This window comes from Muscardinus avellanarius (assembly GCF_963383645.1).
Source record: "Muscardinus avellanarius genome assembly, chromosome: 7".
Classification (NCBI taxonomy): Eukaryota; Metazoa; Chordata; class Mammalia; order Rodentia; family Gliridae; genus Muscardinus; species Muscardinus avellanarius.
The window spans coordinates 4,568,202-4,584,402 of NC_137793.1; the positions used below are offsets into that span (position 1 = coordinate 4,568,202).

Here is a 16,201-nt window from a genome sequence, read left to right on the forward strand (position 1 = left end):
TCCCTTTTCAGCCTCCCAAGTACTGGAGTCTGACTCTTTTTCACTGTGACACCCCCTCATGGTGCCGGGCTTTCTGTTCAGTCTGTTTTCAGACAGGGTGTCCGGAGATGTTTGAGGCTTTACGGCTGAGCGCTGCATCACCTGGGGGCTCATCCCTCGCCTGTCCAGTGACGGCGTGGCGTGGCCCGTGAGGGCTCTCGGCCGCCGTCCAGGCCTACTCTGCGTCTGAGAGAGGCCCTCTCTCCTCCCTTCTGGAATAGCACTGCGGGGCGAGTCCGCCCCTCACCTTCTTCACCAACACAGCAGGAAGGGCGTCTTCCCACCTCATCCTTTAAACACAAGCACATCTGGGAGAACGAGGAGGGAGGTGGAAGAGTGGACACGGTGTGCTCCCTTCCCTCCCCATCGTAAAGGTCATGGCCAACAGCCCGGACTAGGCAGGTTAACAAGAAAATGTGACCCTGGGACAAGGCAGGTTAACAAGAAAACGTGACACGGAACCCAAGTTTTATGGGATACATTGTCTTCAGAAATGAGACCTGGACCCGGGCGGACTACTTTTTTTTTTTTTTTATGTGGCACTAGGGATTGAATCCAGGACATTCTACCTCCGAGCTTCATCCCAGCCCTATTTTTTTTTAAACAGGGTCTCACTTAGGTTGGTAAAAGTGTCACTGTTTGCTGAGGTTTTGTCCTCCCACCCGCGCTCCTCCTATCTCAGCCTCCCAAGTACCGGGGTTACGAGCGTGCACCATCACGCCTGCTCAGACTGTGTGTTTGAATGCCTATGTCTGCTGAAGTGTGGGCAATGCTGGGGAAATGGGGTATTGGCCAGCAGGGTCCGAGGCAGTGGGACAGACGGGAGCTGGCAGGGCCGGTCTGGCCAGGTTCTTCGTGACCCCTGCGTGCAGGACTCCTTCCGCCCTGGATAGGTCCTCTGGGAGAAGGGACAAGGGGCCTTTCTAGGTTTTGTGGCCACTTCAGGGGAGAGGGGTTCTAGGATCTAGATGCACCTTGGGGAGGCACATCTAGGGTGGGGAGACTGCTGAGCCTGCTCCTGCCCCCCCCCCAGTGCTCCTGTAGCCCAAAGTGCTTGGGATATCCAAGCCCCCCGCCTTGGGTACGGTTTTCCAGCCTCTGTAAAGGATTGCGGAGGGGAGATGTGAGACCTCTGAACTGCTCTCAGCTGCCATTTCTCAGTACTCATGTGGGTGGCAAGGAAAGTGCCCCAGGGTGCAGGGCTGAGCCTGGCCTCCAGAGGCCATGATGGGCCCGAGGCACAGGCCCAGCGTTTGAGCAGCACTGGGTGGCCCAGAGGGGAGTTCCTGAACAAGATTCTCTAATGGAGGCGGAAGAAAGAGAGGCCAAGACAAAACAGATCCAGACTCCTGTGTCTGAGACTTGCTCTTGGGGAGGATGTATAGTCAGAGCATTGTTTGAAGTCAGGGAAGGAGCAGACGGTCCCAAGGAATGGGGAAGGCTTCCTGGAAGCCGTGTCCATCTTCTCCCTCCCGCCCAGTGCTGGGCGCTCCACCTTGCTAGGCACACCCTCGCTCAGCACACGGTCATGCATTCAGACATTTACGAGCGCAGCGGCGCTGGGCAGGTCGGGAGGCTGAGCCGCGGGAGCCCAGCCTGCCCGTGTACTTTGCACCTTTTGTCTTGGTACCAGGCTCTCTGGTTGTACTTAATCCTCAGCGCGGCCGTCAGTCACTGTGAGCGAGCGTGACCATGGCCACTGCTGCCCCAGAGCCAGGCCCAGGCTTGGAGCTCAAGGGCTCCGCCGCCGGAGGCCTCAGTGCCGACCCTCTTCCTGCAGCTACCATGTCCACGCAGAGACTCCGCAACGAGGACTACCACGACTACAGCTCCACCGACGTGAGCCCGGAGGAGAGCCCGTCCGAAGGCCTGAGCAACTTCTCCCCGGGCTCCTACCAGCGCTTCGGCGAGAGCAGCGGCACGACGTGAGTACCGCTCCAGCCCCGGCGCCCGAGCAGCTTTTGTCCCTCCTGTTTCATCCATCCCCACATTAGAGATGAGAGGAGCTGAAGACGGCTCTGAGAGCTGAGACCCGCGCTCCCGGCCCCGCGTCCTGGTCTCTTCCCCAGCCTGTCTCGGCCCTGTTGGTCCCAGAGGGCTGGCGCCCAGTCAGCAGGAGCCCGGAGCAAAGCTCCAGAGAGGCACGGTGGTGCCCGCTTGGGATCCTAGCAATTGGGAGGCTGAGACTGGAGGATCGCGGTTCGCAGCCAGCCTCAGCTACTTAGTGAGGCCCTCCGCAACTCAGTGAGACCCTGTTTCAAAATAAAAAAGAAAAAGTAGGGCTGTGGGTATAGCTCAGAGGTAAAATGCCCCTGGGCTCCATCCCCAGTACTGCAATAAAAATAAATAAATAAATAAAGAGAGGGTTCTCTGTGTGAGCCAGGTGGCACTAGGCTAGAACTTCAAATACCTCTACTCTGTTTGTAAAGCCTCCAGGACAAGCGCCCCCCCCCCCATCTTGAAGGAGCTAGTTTATTCAGCTGCAGAAGGGGGAAGAGGAGCCGGGCATGGTAGCACACGCATGTGATCCCAGTACTTGGAAGGCTGAGACAGGAGGACCATAGGTTTGAGGCCAGCCTCAGCAACTTAGTTCCTCCGCAACTTTTCTGAGACCCCATTTCAAACAATAAAAGTAAAATAGGGCTGAAGGTGTAGGTGAGAGGTAGAACGCCCCTGGGTTCAGTCCACAGTACCACAAACAAAAGGGCGGGCAGAGGGAGGGATGACTTTTAAACTTAGCAAATCCCAAGGGCGCTCGAGAACAGGAGGTCCATTTTGCCTTCTAGTGCCTGAAAACTGAAACCTAACACCCATCTGGGCGGGGTTTGGGCCTCAGTTTCTCCAGATGGAAGAAAGAGTGGCAGAGTTCCCTGGAAGCTCTGCTGACTGGTGCTGTCATTGGGATTACTCGCAGGAAGCCTCTCCCCTCCACTGAGCGAGCCCCCACACCCCCAGCCTCAGTGGGCCTCTGCCGCGGCTCAGAGTCCAGCACCCTGTGGCTCATGGCTCTTGGCTGCTCCTCAGCTGGGCTTCGTCCTTCTTCTCCCTGGTGTGCTGGGTGTGACTGCCCGAGGGGGCCTGGGAGCGGCCTTGGGACCCTCGGGAAGCCCCACTGCCTGCATCCTCTCCTGCCTGGGCGTTTCCTGCTGTAACCGGGGTGGCCTCAGGATGGGGCTTGTCCCCGTGACCCCTCCACTGCGCCTTCTGCTCACAGAGCTCCTGGCCTTGTGGCTGATTTCTCACGTGGCATGCTTGCGTAGACCCATTCGCCTGCAGTTGCAGCTGAAGGGAGATGGCTGGCTCAGCTGGTGGCAGCGAGGGCCGCCCGGCCATCTCCGCTCTGGCCTGGTCCAGGCAGAAGGAGCTGTGTGCAGTGGGGGGCAGGGACACTTGCCTTCGGGGTCCCTCTTGGTGCTGTGAAATACTTCCTCTGCCCTTCTCTCCCTGCGGCTTCCCTTCCAGCCCCTGCTCCTTCTCCCCCTCTGGGCTCCACAGGTCTGTGCAGTGCTTACCACGCGGGGCCTAGGCTCTCATTTTTGTAGAGAACACTCCGGAACTCAGCACCAAGGAGCTGGCCCGTAGGGCAGCTGGTGTGCGGGGCGCATGGAGCTGGTGCGCGCCTGCTCGCGGCGCTGAATGCCACTTCCCTTGGCTGGGTGGAGACTGAGCGGGCCAGAAGGCACCGTCCTTGGGCTTATACGGAGACATTTTCCAGTGAATACTTAAGTTCTGATTTTATGGCAGGAGGTAGGTGGCCAGGAAAGCCCACCTTCGGTGACGGCAGGCTCAGTCCCATGGGGAAAAGTTTTCCTCTGGGACTTGGCGAGTATCTTGCTTCCAGCCTGAGGCACGGAATCCGTAGTCATCCATGCCGAGAGCCTGCAGGCGTGATGAAGTCGCAGGTAGCTTTGGGGAACCTCGTTACCCCGTAGCCTCCGACGCCTAGAGCGCTAGGGGCAGGCGTTTGGAGCGGGGCTCCTTTTCTCCTCGAGCCGAGCCCTACCCTGTTACCTAGTTTGTAGAGGAACAAAGTACATGGAAGTGCTTCTTAGCCTACTGCCCACACGCACGCACACACCTGGCCCCTCTAGGAGTCATGGGCTCGGTCCACGCCCGTCGGGGGTGCAGATAGAACCCAGATAGCCCCATTGTGGCGCGTTCTGTGTTTCTTCCTAAGAGTCAATGTTATCAAGCTGCGCCTGCTTTGACGATAGCCTCAGTTGCCCCTCGCGGCCCCATTTTCTTCTTATCGCCCCGTCGAGTCACGTAACACCAGCTGGTGACCGTGCCCCGCGCTCTTTCCCCAGGCTGGCAGGCCGAGAACTCTCTCCACCTGCCCAGTGTGGTCTGCGGACCTCTCGGGTCCCCAGGGCCATTTCCAGAAGCCTAAGAGGACAAAACTGTCTTGGGAGTAATGGCAAGATCGCTCTTGCTGCCTCCTCCGCCAGCATGCATGCCGGACATGCAGAGGCGCTGGACGGTGAGCCTGCGGCGTCTGCGGGCATCGGGGCAGCGGCCCCAGAGACACCGGTTGGCGGTTTTCACTGCCCCACGTGTGCAAAAGAAGAAAGCCAGTTTCACTGAAGACCATCACGGATGAAACGGTCAACACACTGCTTTTGTTAATCGTAGCCCTCGGTACTGGTCTCTTGCCGTTCTGCACGACAGAGCCACAGGTGCCCACAGCACGCCTGCGTGCCCAGCTGCCCTGCCGGTCTCCAGGCGAAGCCTGCACGGTATCGGAGTTGTCTACTGAGGTAGCTGGTTTTTACTTGTTTTCAATAGAACACTATTTAAATTTTTAAAAATATATTTTTTATTTATGCTTTTATTAGCGCAGTGCAGTTATGCCGATCATGGCGACACTCAGAGTGCCGCAGACATACATGCACACAGCTCCCGGCATGTTTCTGTTTGTACTGGAAAGAAAAACTAATTACAGGTCATTCAGACTCGACCACTTGCCGTTTTCTTGAAAATAAATGAACCCATTAACTCAAGCAAAACAATCCATAGCACTTGTTAATCACAGTAAGATTTGAGCTTCCAAGCAAAATTAAAAACAAACTTGCTGTCCAGTGCAAAATAAAAAACAAGCAATGTTGCTGTCCAGTGCCGTGCGTTTGACAGCTTTCCTCTACAGAAATCTGCTATGATGTGGGTAGCGGTAATAGTAATCCGTGATGGTGTTGAAGCTGTTAGGTCACATTAAATCTATTAATGTGATTTTTTGATATTATATAAAGCGAGGTGTTAATGTTTGGAGGATATGTGTAACTCAGGGAACCGATATCCTTCATAACTGAAGTGCGGTGTGGGAAGTTGTGCGTGGATAAAGACCCACTCAGCGAACAAGATCTCCAGTAGATTTGATGTCATTGAGTGTGGAAGCTCCGATTCCACTCTGCAGCTTCCAAGAAGCTGGCGTGTGCTTCACCTCGGGCTGGCACGAAAGGAACAAGTACCGTAATCAGGGAGGCTGTTGAAATAGTCCCTTTACTAACTGTGTGTCTAGAGAGAACAAAAGTTCTTCACACACGTCAGCCAAGCAATGCGTCCAGGTGGAGTGAATGTGAAATAGACATACCCAGCTCTCTTAAGGGAGACACTGGAGAGAGCTTTTTAAAAGGCAGTATGTGTGCATGAGGTGGGACTGTGAGGTCTGGCCATGAGGTCATGCCTGAAAAGGAGCAAAGAGAGAAAGAAACGCTCCTGGCCATCGCCCTGCCCCGAGATGTCCGGCCACTAGCGCGCCGGCGGCGGCTCCCACGGTCTCTCCTGCCCCCGTCCTGCCCCATCCAAAGCCCCAGCCCGTGGGGCAGCTCCTGACTCCAGTGGGCCCTCTGCCCGGTCAGACGCTGCCTTCCAGGTTTGATTCTTAAAGCCTGTTCCCTGCCGTCGGGCCATGTTTTCTTTGCCCCATCTACCCCAACACAGTATCATTCTTTTCTGAAAAAGGAAGTCAATTTTTACTAAGCCGTTCTCTCCCCGCCTGGCCGCCCTGCCTCTCCCCCCGGCTCTGCTCCTGGCCGTGCGAGGCAGGACTCTCTCCACCGTGGGTTATTAATGTGCCCTATTTCGTTCAGGACTTCACTGACTTCTGGAGACCGTCTCTATCGGAGTCACCCTGTTTCGACCTCTGCAGTTAACAGCGCTATATACATGGTAGCAGCTGTGGAGTAAGAACATGGAGCGTGAGCGGCCTGCACGGGCAGCTGGAGGGCACGGCCTCCGCCCTTGGAGGAGGGTCCGCCTTCCAGGGCAGCTCTCCGGAGAGGGCTTCTCCAGCCCTAGGCCTCTCGGCTGGCCGGCCTTCCTCACAGTGACCAGCCTCCCCCACAGGACAGCCCAGTGAAGGGAAGGCTTATTTGGGCTCATTTCAGAGGACTCGGTCCCTGGTCGCTGGCTCTAAGGCAGGAAGAGCGCGGCGGGAGGGCGTGGCTGAGGGAGGCGGCTCAGGACAGCTGAGAGCAGAGTGGGAACGGGGAGGGGCCAGGAGGAGGATAAGCCTTCCAGGCGACCCCAGAGACTGCCTCCTCCCAGCGGTCCATCCAGCCATCAGTCATGGATTCACCCATCGTGTTCAAGATGAGGTCAGAGCCTTTATCATCAGGCACTGCTCAGAGCCCCTCTTCTGGACCTTGCTGCACTGGGAACTGTGTTTTCAGCACATGCACTTTTGGCGGGACATAGCAGGTCCCGACCCTAGCAGATGCAGTGACAGTTGTTTTTTGTTATTTTAAATGCAAGTGCACCGGGGATTTCTGGCCTCTAATGGTGTGCCATAACTTTTACTGTGCTCACGTATTTGTTTGTTTATTTTTATTGGTACATTATAGTCATACATCTTATTGTGTTCACTTCTCATAAAACCTTCTGCCAGAAGATTTGGGCTTCAGTTTTTTTGTTTTTTGTTTTTCCAATGGTACTGGGGATTGAACCCAGGGTCCAGGGACATTCTACCCCCAAGCCACACCTCCAGCCCTATATTTTTTATTATTTTTCTTTTTGAAACAGGGTCTCACTAAGTAGCTGAGGCTGGCTGCGAACCTGCGACCCTCCTGTGTTAGGCTCCCGAGCCCCGGGATTGCACCACACCCGACTTGGGCGTCGTGTTTTATTTCCCTGATCTCACGGCAGTGCCCGTCTTTCAGAGTGCGGTTTGGCGTCCTCCGTTGCCCCTTTGGGAGTCTCTACAGTGGTGGCTCAGCAGTTAGGACCAGGCCCAGATATACTGGGAAATGAGATGGAGTCCCTAGAGAGAGGCCCCCGGCCCTCTGACCTGAGAGACCAGGGTCCCGGAAGTGCCGTGGCCGGCGCGCAGTGGGTTCAGGCTGGCCGGGGTCGGATCCGGCTCAGTCCTTGACCAGGCACGCCACCTTGAGGCGCCGGGATGGCGCGAGTCTGTAGGAAGCACCGACTGCCGACATGGCTGACGCGGCCTCGTCCACCTTCTTCCCCTGCAGATGGTTCCAGACCTTGATCCACCTGTTGAAAGGCAACGTTGGCACGGGACTGCTGGGGCTGCCCTTGGCGGTGAGGAACGCGGGCCTCTTGGTAAGGCGCACCGGCGGAAGGAGGCGCTGGAACACATTTGAGGACACAGTGTGCTTGTGCTTTTTTTTTTTTTTTTTTTAAATTCAGCTGAGAAAAAGCAAAATTCAGATAGTCATTCATCTCAGGTCATTTACAGAGGGCCTCCTGAGTGCCAGGCACCGTCCCTGGCGCTTAGACTGTATCAGTAAATTGAGCAGAGATCCCCAGTCTTTATGGAGCGTTCTTTGCGGTGGAGAATATACTTCAAATGACTCGGGCAGTCTCTGTCAATAATATGAACTCCTGAGGTAGTGACACGCATCTGTCCATCTTCTGCCCAGCTCACCCTGCCCTGAGAGCGTGTGTCTGTTCACGACTTAGATCCTCCAGACTGGCTGCCCGAAGCCGGTCTGTCTCAGAGATGGGCCTGACCTCAGCTAAGCCTGTTTCCTGAGGATAGCTTCCCCTCCCTGGCACCCTCCACACCTTCCCACAGAGGAACTCCTGTTCAGATCTTCAGCCCTCTCGAGTCGACGGCAGGGGAGGCACTCGAGGGGAGGTGGGCTTGGGTCCCCACAGTGCCCACCGCGCGGAGCCGATCTCCACGTCACATCTGTCTCTCCTGCCGGGCCAAAAGTTCTGTCCCCGGGAGGTGCCCAGCAGCGTTTTAATCCTTGCGAGTCAAGCTCTGCTGACTCGCTCCTGACTCTCCCCGCCTGTCTCCTCTCTCGCCCGCATCCGCGGTCCCAGATGGGGCCCCTCAGCCTGCTGGTGATTGGCATCGTGGCGGTGCACTGCATGAGCATTCTGGTGAAGTGTGCGCACCACTTCTGCCGCAGGTGAGCCCCGGCGCCCCTCAACGACACCTGCTGGCCTCCTTCCCACCAGCGAGGCCGGCCTCTTCCTCTCAGAGCGGCACCTTTCCCCAGCTATTTTTGCATTCCTTTTGATTCATTCCCATCTTCTGAATTTGCTCGCGTCCCACCTGGGTGCGCTGGCACACGTCTGTCACCCCAGTACTTGGGGGCTGAGACGGGAGGAGCGTAGGGTTGTAGCCAGCCTAAGCAACTTGGTGAGGCCCTCAGCGACTTAGCAAGACCCTGTTTCAAACTAAAAGATAAAACAGGGCTGGGGGTGTAGCTCAGAGGTAGAATGCCCCTGGGTTCCATCCCCAGTACACGTGTACACAGAAAAGAAAAAAAAAAAGAAAGGAAAAAATATTTCACTTAGTCCAGAGGCCGGAGGCCGCATTCTGGTTTTATGTGCTCTGTAGCACGTACCCATGAAAATGACCCTCCCAGATGGTCATGAGGTTTAATGAGAGTCACTGTCCTGTGGACTTAACACCTGTGCCTTGAAAGCACGAGGTGCCGGATCTGGAGCAGGACCGCGCGGTGGAGGTGGGGACCGGCCCAGCCCTCAGCAGCCCCCGTCCAGTCGTGTCATTATCTAACACACTCTCTCTTCTCTGGCCCCACCCCAGACTGAATAAGCCCTTCGTGGACTATGGGGACACCGTGATGTACGGACTGGAATCCAGCCCCAGCTCCTGGCTCCGGAACCACGCGCACTGGGGAAGGTAGCGGTTCCTGCCCTGGTGTGGGGGGTGCAGAGGGAGGTGTGATGCGGGCCGGCGCCAGCATTAGAGGGTGTTGGCGCTGCTGGGGAGGCTCTGTGGCCTTGGGCCGTGTGACCCCTGCCTCTCCAGGCCTCAGTTTCCCCGTGTGTAATACTTGGGGCCTGGCCTGAAGGTCTCTGGTGGCCCCTCAAGCTTTTGATGGTCTGTGACCTGTGATTCTATTCGGTTCACTCCTCTGTTCAGCAAACATGTTTTAAACCATCTCTTAGAAATGATACGGAACAGTTCTAGCTCTGGGGAGGCGATGCCTGGGGTCAGGTCCATGGTCGCCGCCCTCCACGGGCCTGTGATCTGTACAGGGAGAGGTGGGGAGCCAGCGCAGGAGCAGCCCAGCCCAGCCGAGGTGTTGTGTGCCGAAGGCGGTGCAGCCGGTGGAGGCCCTGGGCGCTCAGCGGGGACACTCTTAGAGGCTCTCCTGCTGGTGGACGGGACCGGGAGACGGGCTTGTAGGAGGTGGGAGTGTCTGGGAATTCCCCCTTACGGTGGCTTTTCAGATGTCTGGAGGGCGATACTCTTTTTCTTTCTGTCTAGATATGGGGAGTTGATACCCTCAAGGGCTGAATCTGTGTGGTTTTTTCTTCTGTCTTAATTGAACCACATTCAAACGCTGTTCTCTAGCAAAGGTCCCTTTGGGGTCGAGGGGTGACCTACCTTCATTCATCATCAGCTTTATCTGGGGCGCAGCTTATGCCTTTCTTTTGGCCAAATCATTTTCTGTTGACCGGGAGAAGCCAGGTTGCCGAGTGACCACCATGGTTTGAGTGGTCGGTTATCGATTCTTTTTTTAAAGATACTTTTGTTGGGAGTTGTAGCCGTACATCGCAGCGAGGGTCCGAGGGGTACTAAACATAGATGCGCACAGCGCTGGGCACCCTTCCCTCTGGACCCCAGCCCGCTCCCTCTCTTCCCCGTGCACATATCAGTGGGGTTGGCGGTGACTCTTTCGTGTTCGGACACAGCATCATTTGAACTGCTTTCTTCCTCGAGCCTTGCTCCCCCGCCCCACTGCCCTTCCCTGATCTCTTTCCATTATTTTGCTGGTTTCTCTCCTTTGACTGAAGCTCTTCCGTTTGCTATTTTTGTTCCAGCTCCCGTTTATGAGAAAAAGCATACGACCCTCTGGCTTTCTGCGAGCGGCGGGTCTCACGTAGCGTAATATTCAGTATTCTCCCGTTCCGCCGTCTTCCTGCAGACTACATACTTTTGTTATGGCCCAGTCACACTCCACTGGGTATACATACCACAGCTTTGCCACCCATCTGTTGATGGACGGCTGGGCTGGTCCCTAGTTGGGCTCTTGGGAATAGATTGGTATCACAGTATTCCGACTTTAATTCCTTTGGAAGGATACCGAGGAGTGGTGTCGCAGGGTCGCGTGGTGGTTCTGATCCTAGTGTTTTGAGAAGCCGCCATGCTAAGCTCCGGAGAGGTGGCACTGACTTGCGGTCCCGCCAGCAGTGAGCAAGAGCCCCTCACCTCCGCTGGCATCTGCCGCTGTGCTCTTGGTGACTGCCACGCTACCTGGGTCAGGCGGAACCTCAGGGTAGTCAATTTGCAGTTCTTCCTGCCTTCCTCCTTCTCTCCCTCTTGCCATACAATAGAATGCGTGCTCATAGGAAAAGCAGTTTTTAAAAAAATTTGGCAGTACTGGGGATGGAACCTGGGGCATTCTATGAGCTACACCCCCTGTCCTATTTTTTATTCTTTATTTTGAAACAGGGTCTCACTAAGTTGCAGAGGGCCTCACTAAGTAGCTGAGGCTGGCCACGAACTGTGATCCTCCAGTTTCAGCCTCCTGAGTGCTGGGATGATAAGTAGCCACCACGCCCGGCCATCTCCTCCTATTTGTATGAGGCTGGGTTGGTTCTTGGGTCCCTGTTTTAGGCCGGGGCTGTGCAGGTGCCTACTTTCCGGTCTCTTATGTCAAGGGCTCCCTGTGGCTTTAGAAAAAGCGGGTGAGGTGGAGAGGCTGCGGGCGGGTGGGGGAGGCCCAGGGGCTGGGTGGCGGTCGAGGGGTCTGTGCTGGGCTCCGGGGACCCCCTGGCCTCGTGCAGCCAGGAGGGGGCCTCAGAGACCACAGGTCGCCTTGCCCCAGAGCTCCAGGCCTGGCGGGCCTGGCGGGCCTGGCACGCTCTCCTCCCAGGGCGCGGTGTCCTGGTCAGCGCTGGGAGTGTCCACATCGACTCCCAGAACCGTCATTCCACTGTGACGGTCTGTGTCCTCCTTCCTGGCTCTAGGCACCTCGTGGACTTCTTCCTGATTGTCACGCAGCTGGGATTCTGCTGTGTCTATTTTGTGTTTCTGGCGGACAACTTTAAACAGGTAGGGCTCTGGTGGAGAGCGTGGGGATTGCCGAGCGGGGTTGCTGGTCAGGATTGCCGCCGGGCTAGTTTTGGTGGACCAAAGCCTCCATGCGCGGTGGCGATGAACTCCCCGGGAAGAAGCCCCAGCAGGCCTTGCGCACCTTTGTCTTGAGTGAGACGCAGTCGAGCCCAGCGCAGACCGTGGGGCTGGGAAGAATTACCGTGGCACAGAATTACTGTGGCCACCGGCCTCAGCTGTCTCTCCAGCGGCTTGTCCCCTGGCTGTCTCCCCGCTTAGGTGATAGAGGCGGCCAACGGGACCACCAACAACTGCCACAGCAACGAGACGGCGATCATGACGCCCACCATGGACTCCAGGCTGTACATGCTCGCCTTCCTGCCCTTCCTGGTGCTCCTGGTGTTCGTGCGGAACCTCCGGGCCCTGTCCATCTTCTCCCTGCTGGCCAACCTCAGCATGCTGGTCAGCCTGGTCATGATCTACCAGTTCATCGTTCAGGTGAGCCCCTCCCGCGAAGGCGCCACACCTGACTCTGGGTGGAAGGAGTCACGTCGCTGGCGGGCGGTGCCTCCAGATCCGAGGCTTTAACATTGGCCTTCCTGGATTTTGGGGCCAGACACCCAGGGACATTCTGCTTCTGTGCTACACCCTCAGCCCTTTCTACTTTTTATTTTGAAATAGGATCTTACTAAGCTCCTGAGGGCTTTCCCTAAGTTACTGAGGCTGACCTTGAACCTGTGATCCTCCTGTCTCAGCCTCCCAAGTACTAGGATTACAGGTGTGTGCCACCACACCCAGCTGCATGAGCAGTTTTTCGTGTGGTACCTAGTTATCAATTTTTACTTTTTACAAGGTGCATAATCTGTGGTACAGTTGGTGTGGGAAGTTACTTCATTGATCCCTTGTTTGGGAGTAAAGTAGCTGCTTCTAGTTAACTTGGCTAAACAGCTTTGTTCAAGTCTAGATTTTGTTTTCTGCTTGTGTTATATTTCTGGGCGTGGGGTTACCTTGCCCAAGAATGTGACTCTTGATGTGCAGGCGCCAGCGCCTGAGCGTTTTATGGTCCACTGGGCTGATCTTCCCCAAAGGCAAGTAGGGTTTTTCCAGTCTAGAGAGAAAAAATAGACTCAGGCTAAATGCAGCAAGTCATCTGAAGGTGTGAGACCCCTCCCGAGCATTGTGGGCTGGGGAAGGTCTGCCCCTGGGTGGGCTCAGTCTTGAACGCCCGTCCAGCCTCTCACTCTGTTGTCTGTTTCACAGAGCATCCCTGACCCCAGCCGCCTGCCGCTGGTGGCGTCCTGGAGGACCTACCCCCTGTTCTTCGGCACAGCTATTTTTGCGTTTGAAGGCATCGGAATGGTAGGAGTGGCCCGCGTGTGCCGGGGCTCCCCGGGGAGAAAATGCAGTCAGAATTATCTTCTGAGTAGCCGGGCATGGTGGCGCGCCCTTGCAATCCCAGTCACTGGAAGACCACGAGTTCAAGGCCAGCCTCAGCGACTTAGCGAGGCCCTAAGCAGCTTAGTGAGACCCTATTTCAAAGTGAAAAATAAAATAGGGCTGGGGGTGTAGCTCAGAGGTAGTATGACCCTAGGTTCCAACCCTGGGACGAAAAAAGAAATTATCTTCTCAGACTAACTGGCCAGTCAGTAAACAGCATCTTGGGGCTTTCATTGAAGCTTCCTGGCTCCCAGCTTTTGGAGATAAATTATGTATAGTTTTTCAGTGTTTCCATCCAGAACCCTGGTTGCGTGGTCGTCCCCCGTGTGCGCGGTAGGTGGTAGCACCCAGCTGTCAGGAATGCCGGCTCTAGGCTCTATGGTCGCAACCCTGGGGGTCATCCTTGGTGTGCCAGAGAGTAGCTGGCAAACAGCCCCATCAGTTTGTACACACAGACCCATTATTTTGTATCACAATTAATATGTCAGTAATTATAACAGAAACTAGGACAAAAGGAGGACTTGTGTGACTTCGGCAAAGCTTTCATCTCTCCGAGCCTTCCCGGTGGCTCCTGACAAGTAAGCTTGACGATCGGTCATTGTTAGGATAAAATGAGATAGGCTTAAGGGCTGTGCACGGTCCCTGCCTGTGGGGAACACCAGCAAATGCGTATTTTTAAGATTGAATCGACTGTTGAGTCAGAAGCCCTTTAACAATGCCCCTGCCCGGGCCTTGGTGTGTTTCTTTGTGTAATGAGCAGCCTCCCTCTGGGCTCAGCGCCCCATCACTGCTCTCCTTCACCAGGTTCTTTTCCTAAAGAGGCACCTGCCAGTCACCTCTACCTATGATTTAGTTTGACTTGTATTGCTCATAGTAAAGACCCAGGATTCTTCTCTGAACAAAGCTCTCAGCTCTCCTGGCCAAGGGCTTGAAAGTGGGAAGACACGTCCTCTTTCCTGCCATTTATTTTCCATCCGACTTGATTTCCCTAATACCTATTTATCTTTAAAGAAACCTAGAAGCAGCAGGATGCGGTGGCGCATGCCTGTAATCCTGGTACTTGGGAGGCTAAGACAGGTGGATCACAGGTTCGAGGACAGCCTCAGCAACTTAGCGAGCCTCTCAGCAAGTGAAACCCCATTTCAAAATCAAGAATAAATAAATAAAGTAGGGCTGGGAGTGTAACTTGGAGATAGAATACTCCTGGGATCAATCCCTAGTGTCAAAAAAAAAAAAAAAAAAAAAAAAAGGAAAAGAGAAAACCTAGAAGCCAGAAATTTTTTTTTGGTCAAAGCATGTTCAAGCCTCTGGTCTCGGGAGAGGCTCGAGTGCTGGGTACAAAACCCAGATTGCCCGGAGACTCTCACCCTTTCTCTGTGCTCTCCCTTGGGTTTCTCCTGCCCCTGAAGGCAGTCTCCTCTTGATTCATGAGCATGAGAGGTTTCCTACTACTGGGTCAGAGGCCGGAGCAGCTTTGAGAAGCAGTTCCAGGAACTTGTCCAAAGAAGAGTTTTGGAGCGTGTGGGAAGACGCCGAGGGCTGCGGCTTTTAAGGAGCCGTGTGTTGAGTTGCTTTCTGTTCTCCCGAGCTGCACAGTGCAGAAGCGGGTCTTTGCTTCACCTCATTAGCCTCAGCTTGGGTAGAGTCACTCTGGAGACATCGTTATCTGATCCTGATGACGCTATGTTTTCAGTGGTCAGGATGGAGGGAGCGCGGATGTCTTGGGCCTCCATCCTGGGCGGGAGGGTGGCTGGGTGTGGCAGGCCGCACACTGTGCTGTTCCCCACCTCTCTGGGGACGTGGAGAGGATGGCCAGCTGGCTCTCAGTACTTTCAGCATGAAGGGAACTGGCGCTCTGGTTAGGAGCTCAGATGTGGAGAGCCGCAGCTCGGATCCTGCGGCGACCCTCGAAGCCCGGCCTGACAGTGGTGTCGGGTGCGCACAGCACAGACCCTCTGTGGCTCTTGTGCGGGCACCTCAGTGTCGTGATGGGCTTGAAGCTTGTTCATGGGCGGCTGAGCTGGTCAGCACCAGCATTGCTCTCCTCTTCTCCGTAGCTGGATCGGACCCTGGCGGCAGCAGGTCCCAAGGACCTCCCAGTCACACCTGTGTTCTTCCTGGCCCCAAGTCAACTCCCTGGCCCAAGGGCCCTTTGCTTTCCCCAGAGTTAAAGAAGTGGCCTGGGGTGACCAAGAGGGGCACCAGGCCAGGGGTTTGAAGCGGGGATCTGGGATCTGAGTCTGGAGAGCCTTGTCTGAGTCATTACAGGCCAGCACCTTGGGTCTAATGTAGGGCTTCACCGCCGTGCCTGTCCCCACTGAGTTAAGGGAAGTCGCTTCTGCAAGCTGCCGTGACAGGTTTCTCTGACCTGAGATTGGCATTTGGAGCCAGGGTGCAGGGAGCTGTGACGTTAGGTCAGGTGTCGGGCCCTGCTCTGAGGGACCTGCTGGGCGCCTCCCGGGCACAGGGTGCGTCCAGCCTAGGGGTCCCTCCACCAGGGGCCGGAGCGGCCTGAGCCGGGCCTGGGCTCTCGTGCTGCCCGCCCTTGCTTCCCGGGACTTCTCGGTGAGACCCGGGCTCTGGAGTGGCTTCTAGTCCTGAGTGTAGCACAGCGAACTCACTTTGGTATGTCTCATAGAGGCAGGTGTGCTCGGGGGGAATTCTGGGAGTAAAGTTCTGTTTTTCCAGCATTCATGTTTTTGTTCGTTGGTAATTTGGCTTGTTTCTCACTACTTTCTCAGGTGCTGCCACTTGAAAACAAAATGAAGGATCCACAGAAGTTCCCACTCATCCTGTACCTGGGGATGGCCATCGTCACCATCCTCTACATCAGCCTGGGCTGCCTGGGCTACCTGCAGTTTGGAGATAGTATCCAAGGCAGCATCACCCTCAACCTGCCCAACTGCTGGTACGTGGAGAGGCCGGACGCCGGGGAGCACAGGCCGGCTCACAAGGAACGGCCGGAAGGCGGTCCTTCCTCTGCCCCTCCTGTCTGCCCCTCATTGCCTAACCTGAACCGCAGTCTTGTTTGAGGAGTAGTTCCTGTAGAGGCTTCTATCGAATCCATGTGTGGATCAGCTGATTTCTTCTGGGAAATCGTGAGCCTGAAGGGCCGCGTCCCCTCCCTGCTGGCCTGAAGCCATTCGGACTAGAGCCAGGAGAAGAGCCGGTCTTGTCCCGGCTTCTGTTTCTCCCGGGCTGTCCCAGGCTAGACGCGCGGGTCGGGCA

At 55.8% G+C, this 16,201-nt stretch overlaps 1 protein-coding gene across 1 annotated transcript in view; it reads left to right on the forward strand.

The window, feature by feature from the left end:
* Window positions 1-1,731: 1,731 nt before the first annotated feature.
* SLC36A1 (solute carrier family 36 member 1) overlaps window positions 1,732-16,201 on the forward strand; it is a gene marked incomplete at both ends in the record, with an annotated part of 28,051 nt that continues 13,581 nt past the window's right edge. Inside the window, 8 exons of the mRNA XM_080699118.1 lie at window positions 1,732-1,964; window positions 7,506-7,596; window positions 8,326-8,414; window positions 9,059-9,154; window positions 11,452-11,536; window positions 11,816-12,034; window positions 12,797-12,895; window positions 15,715-15,881. Coding sequence (XP_080555244.1) covers window positions 1,732-1,964; window positions 7,506-7,596; window positions 8,326-8,414; window positions 9,059-9,154; window positions 11,452-11,536; window positions 11,816-12,034; window positions 12,797-12,895; window positions 15,715-15,881 — 1,079 coding nt within the window. The remainder of the gene's footprint in view (window positions 1,965-7,505; window positions 7,597-8,325; window positions 8,415-9,058; window positions 9,155-11,451; window positions 11,537-11,815; window positions 12,035-12,796; window positions 12,896-15,714; window positions 15,882-16,201) is intronic.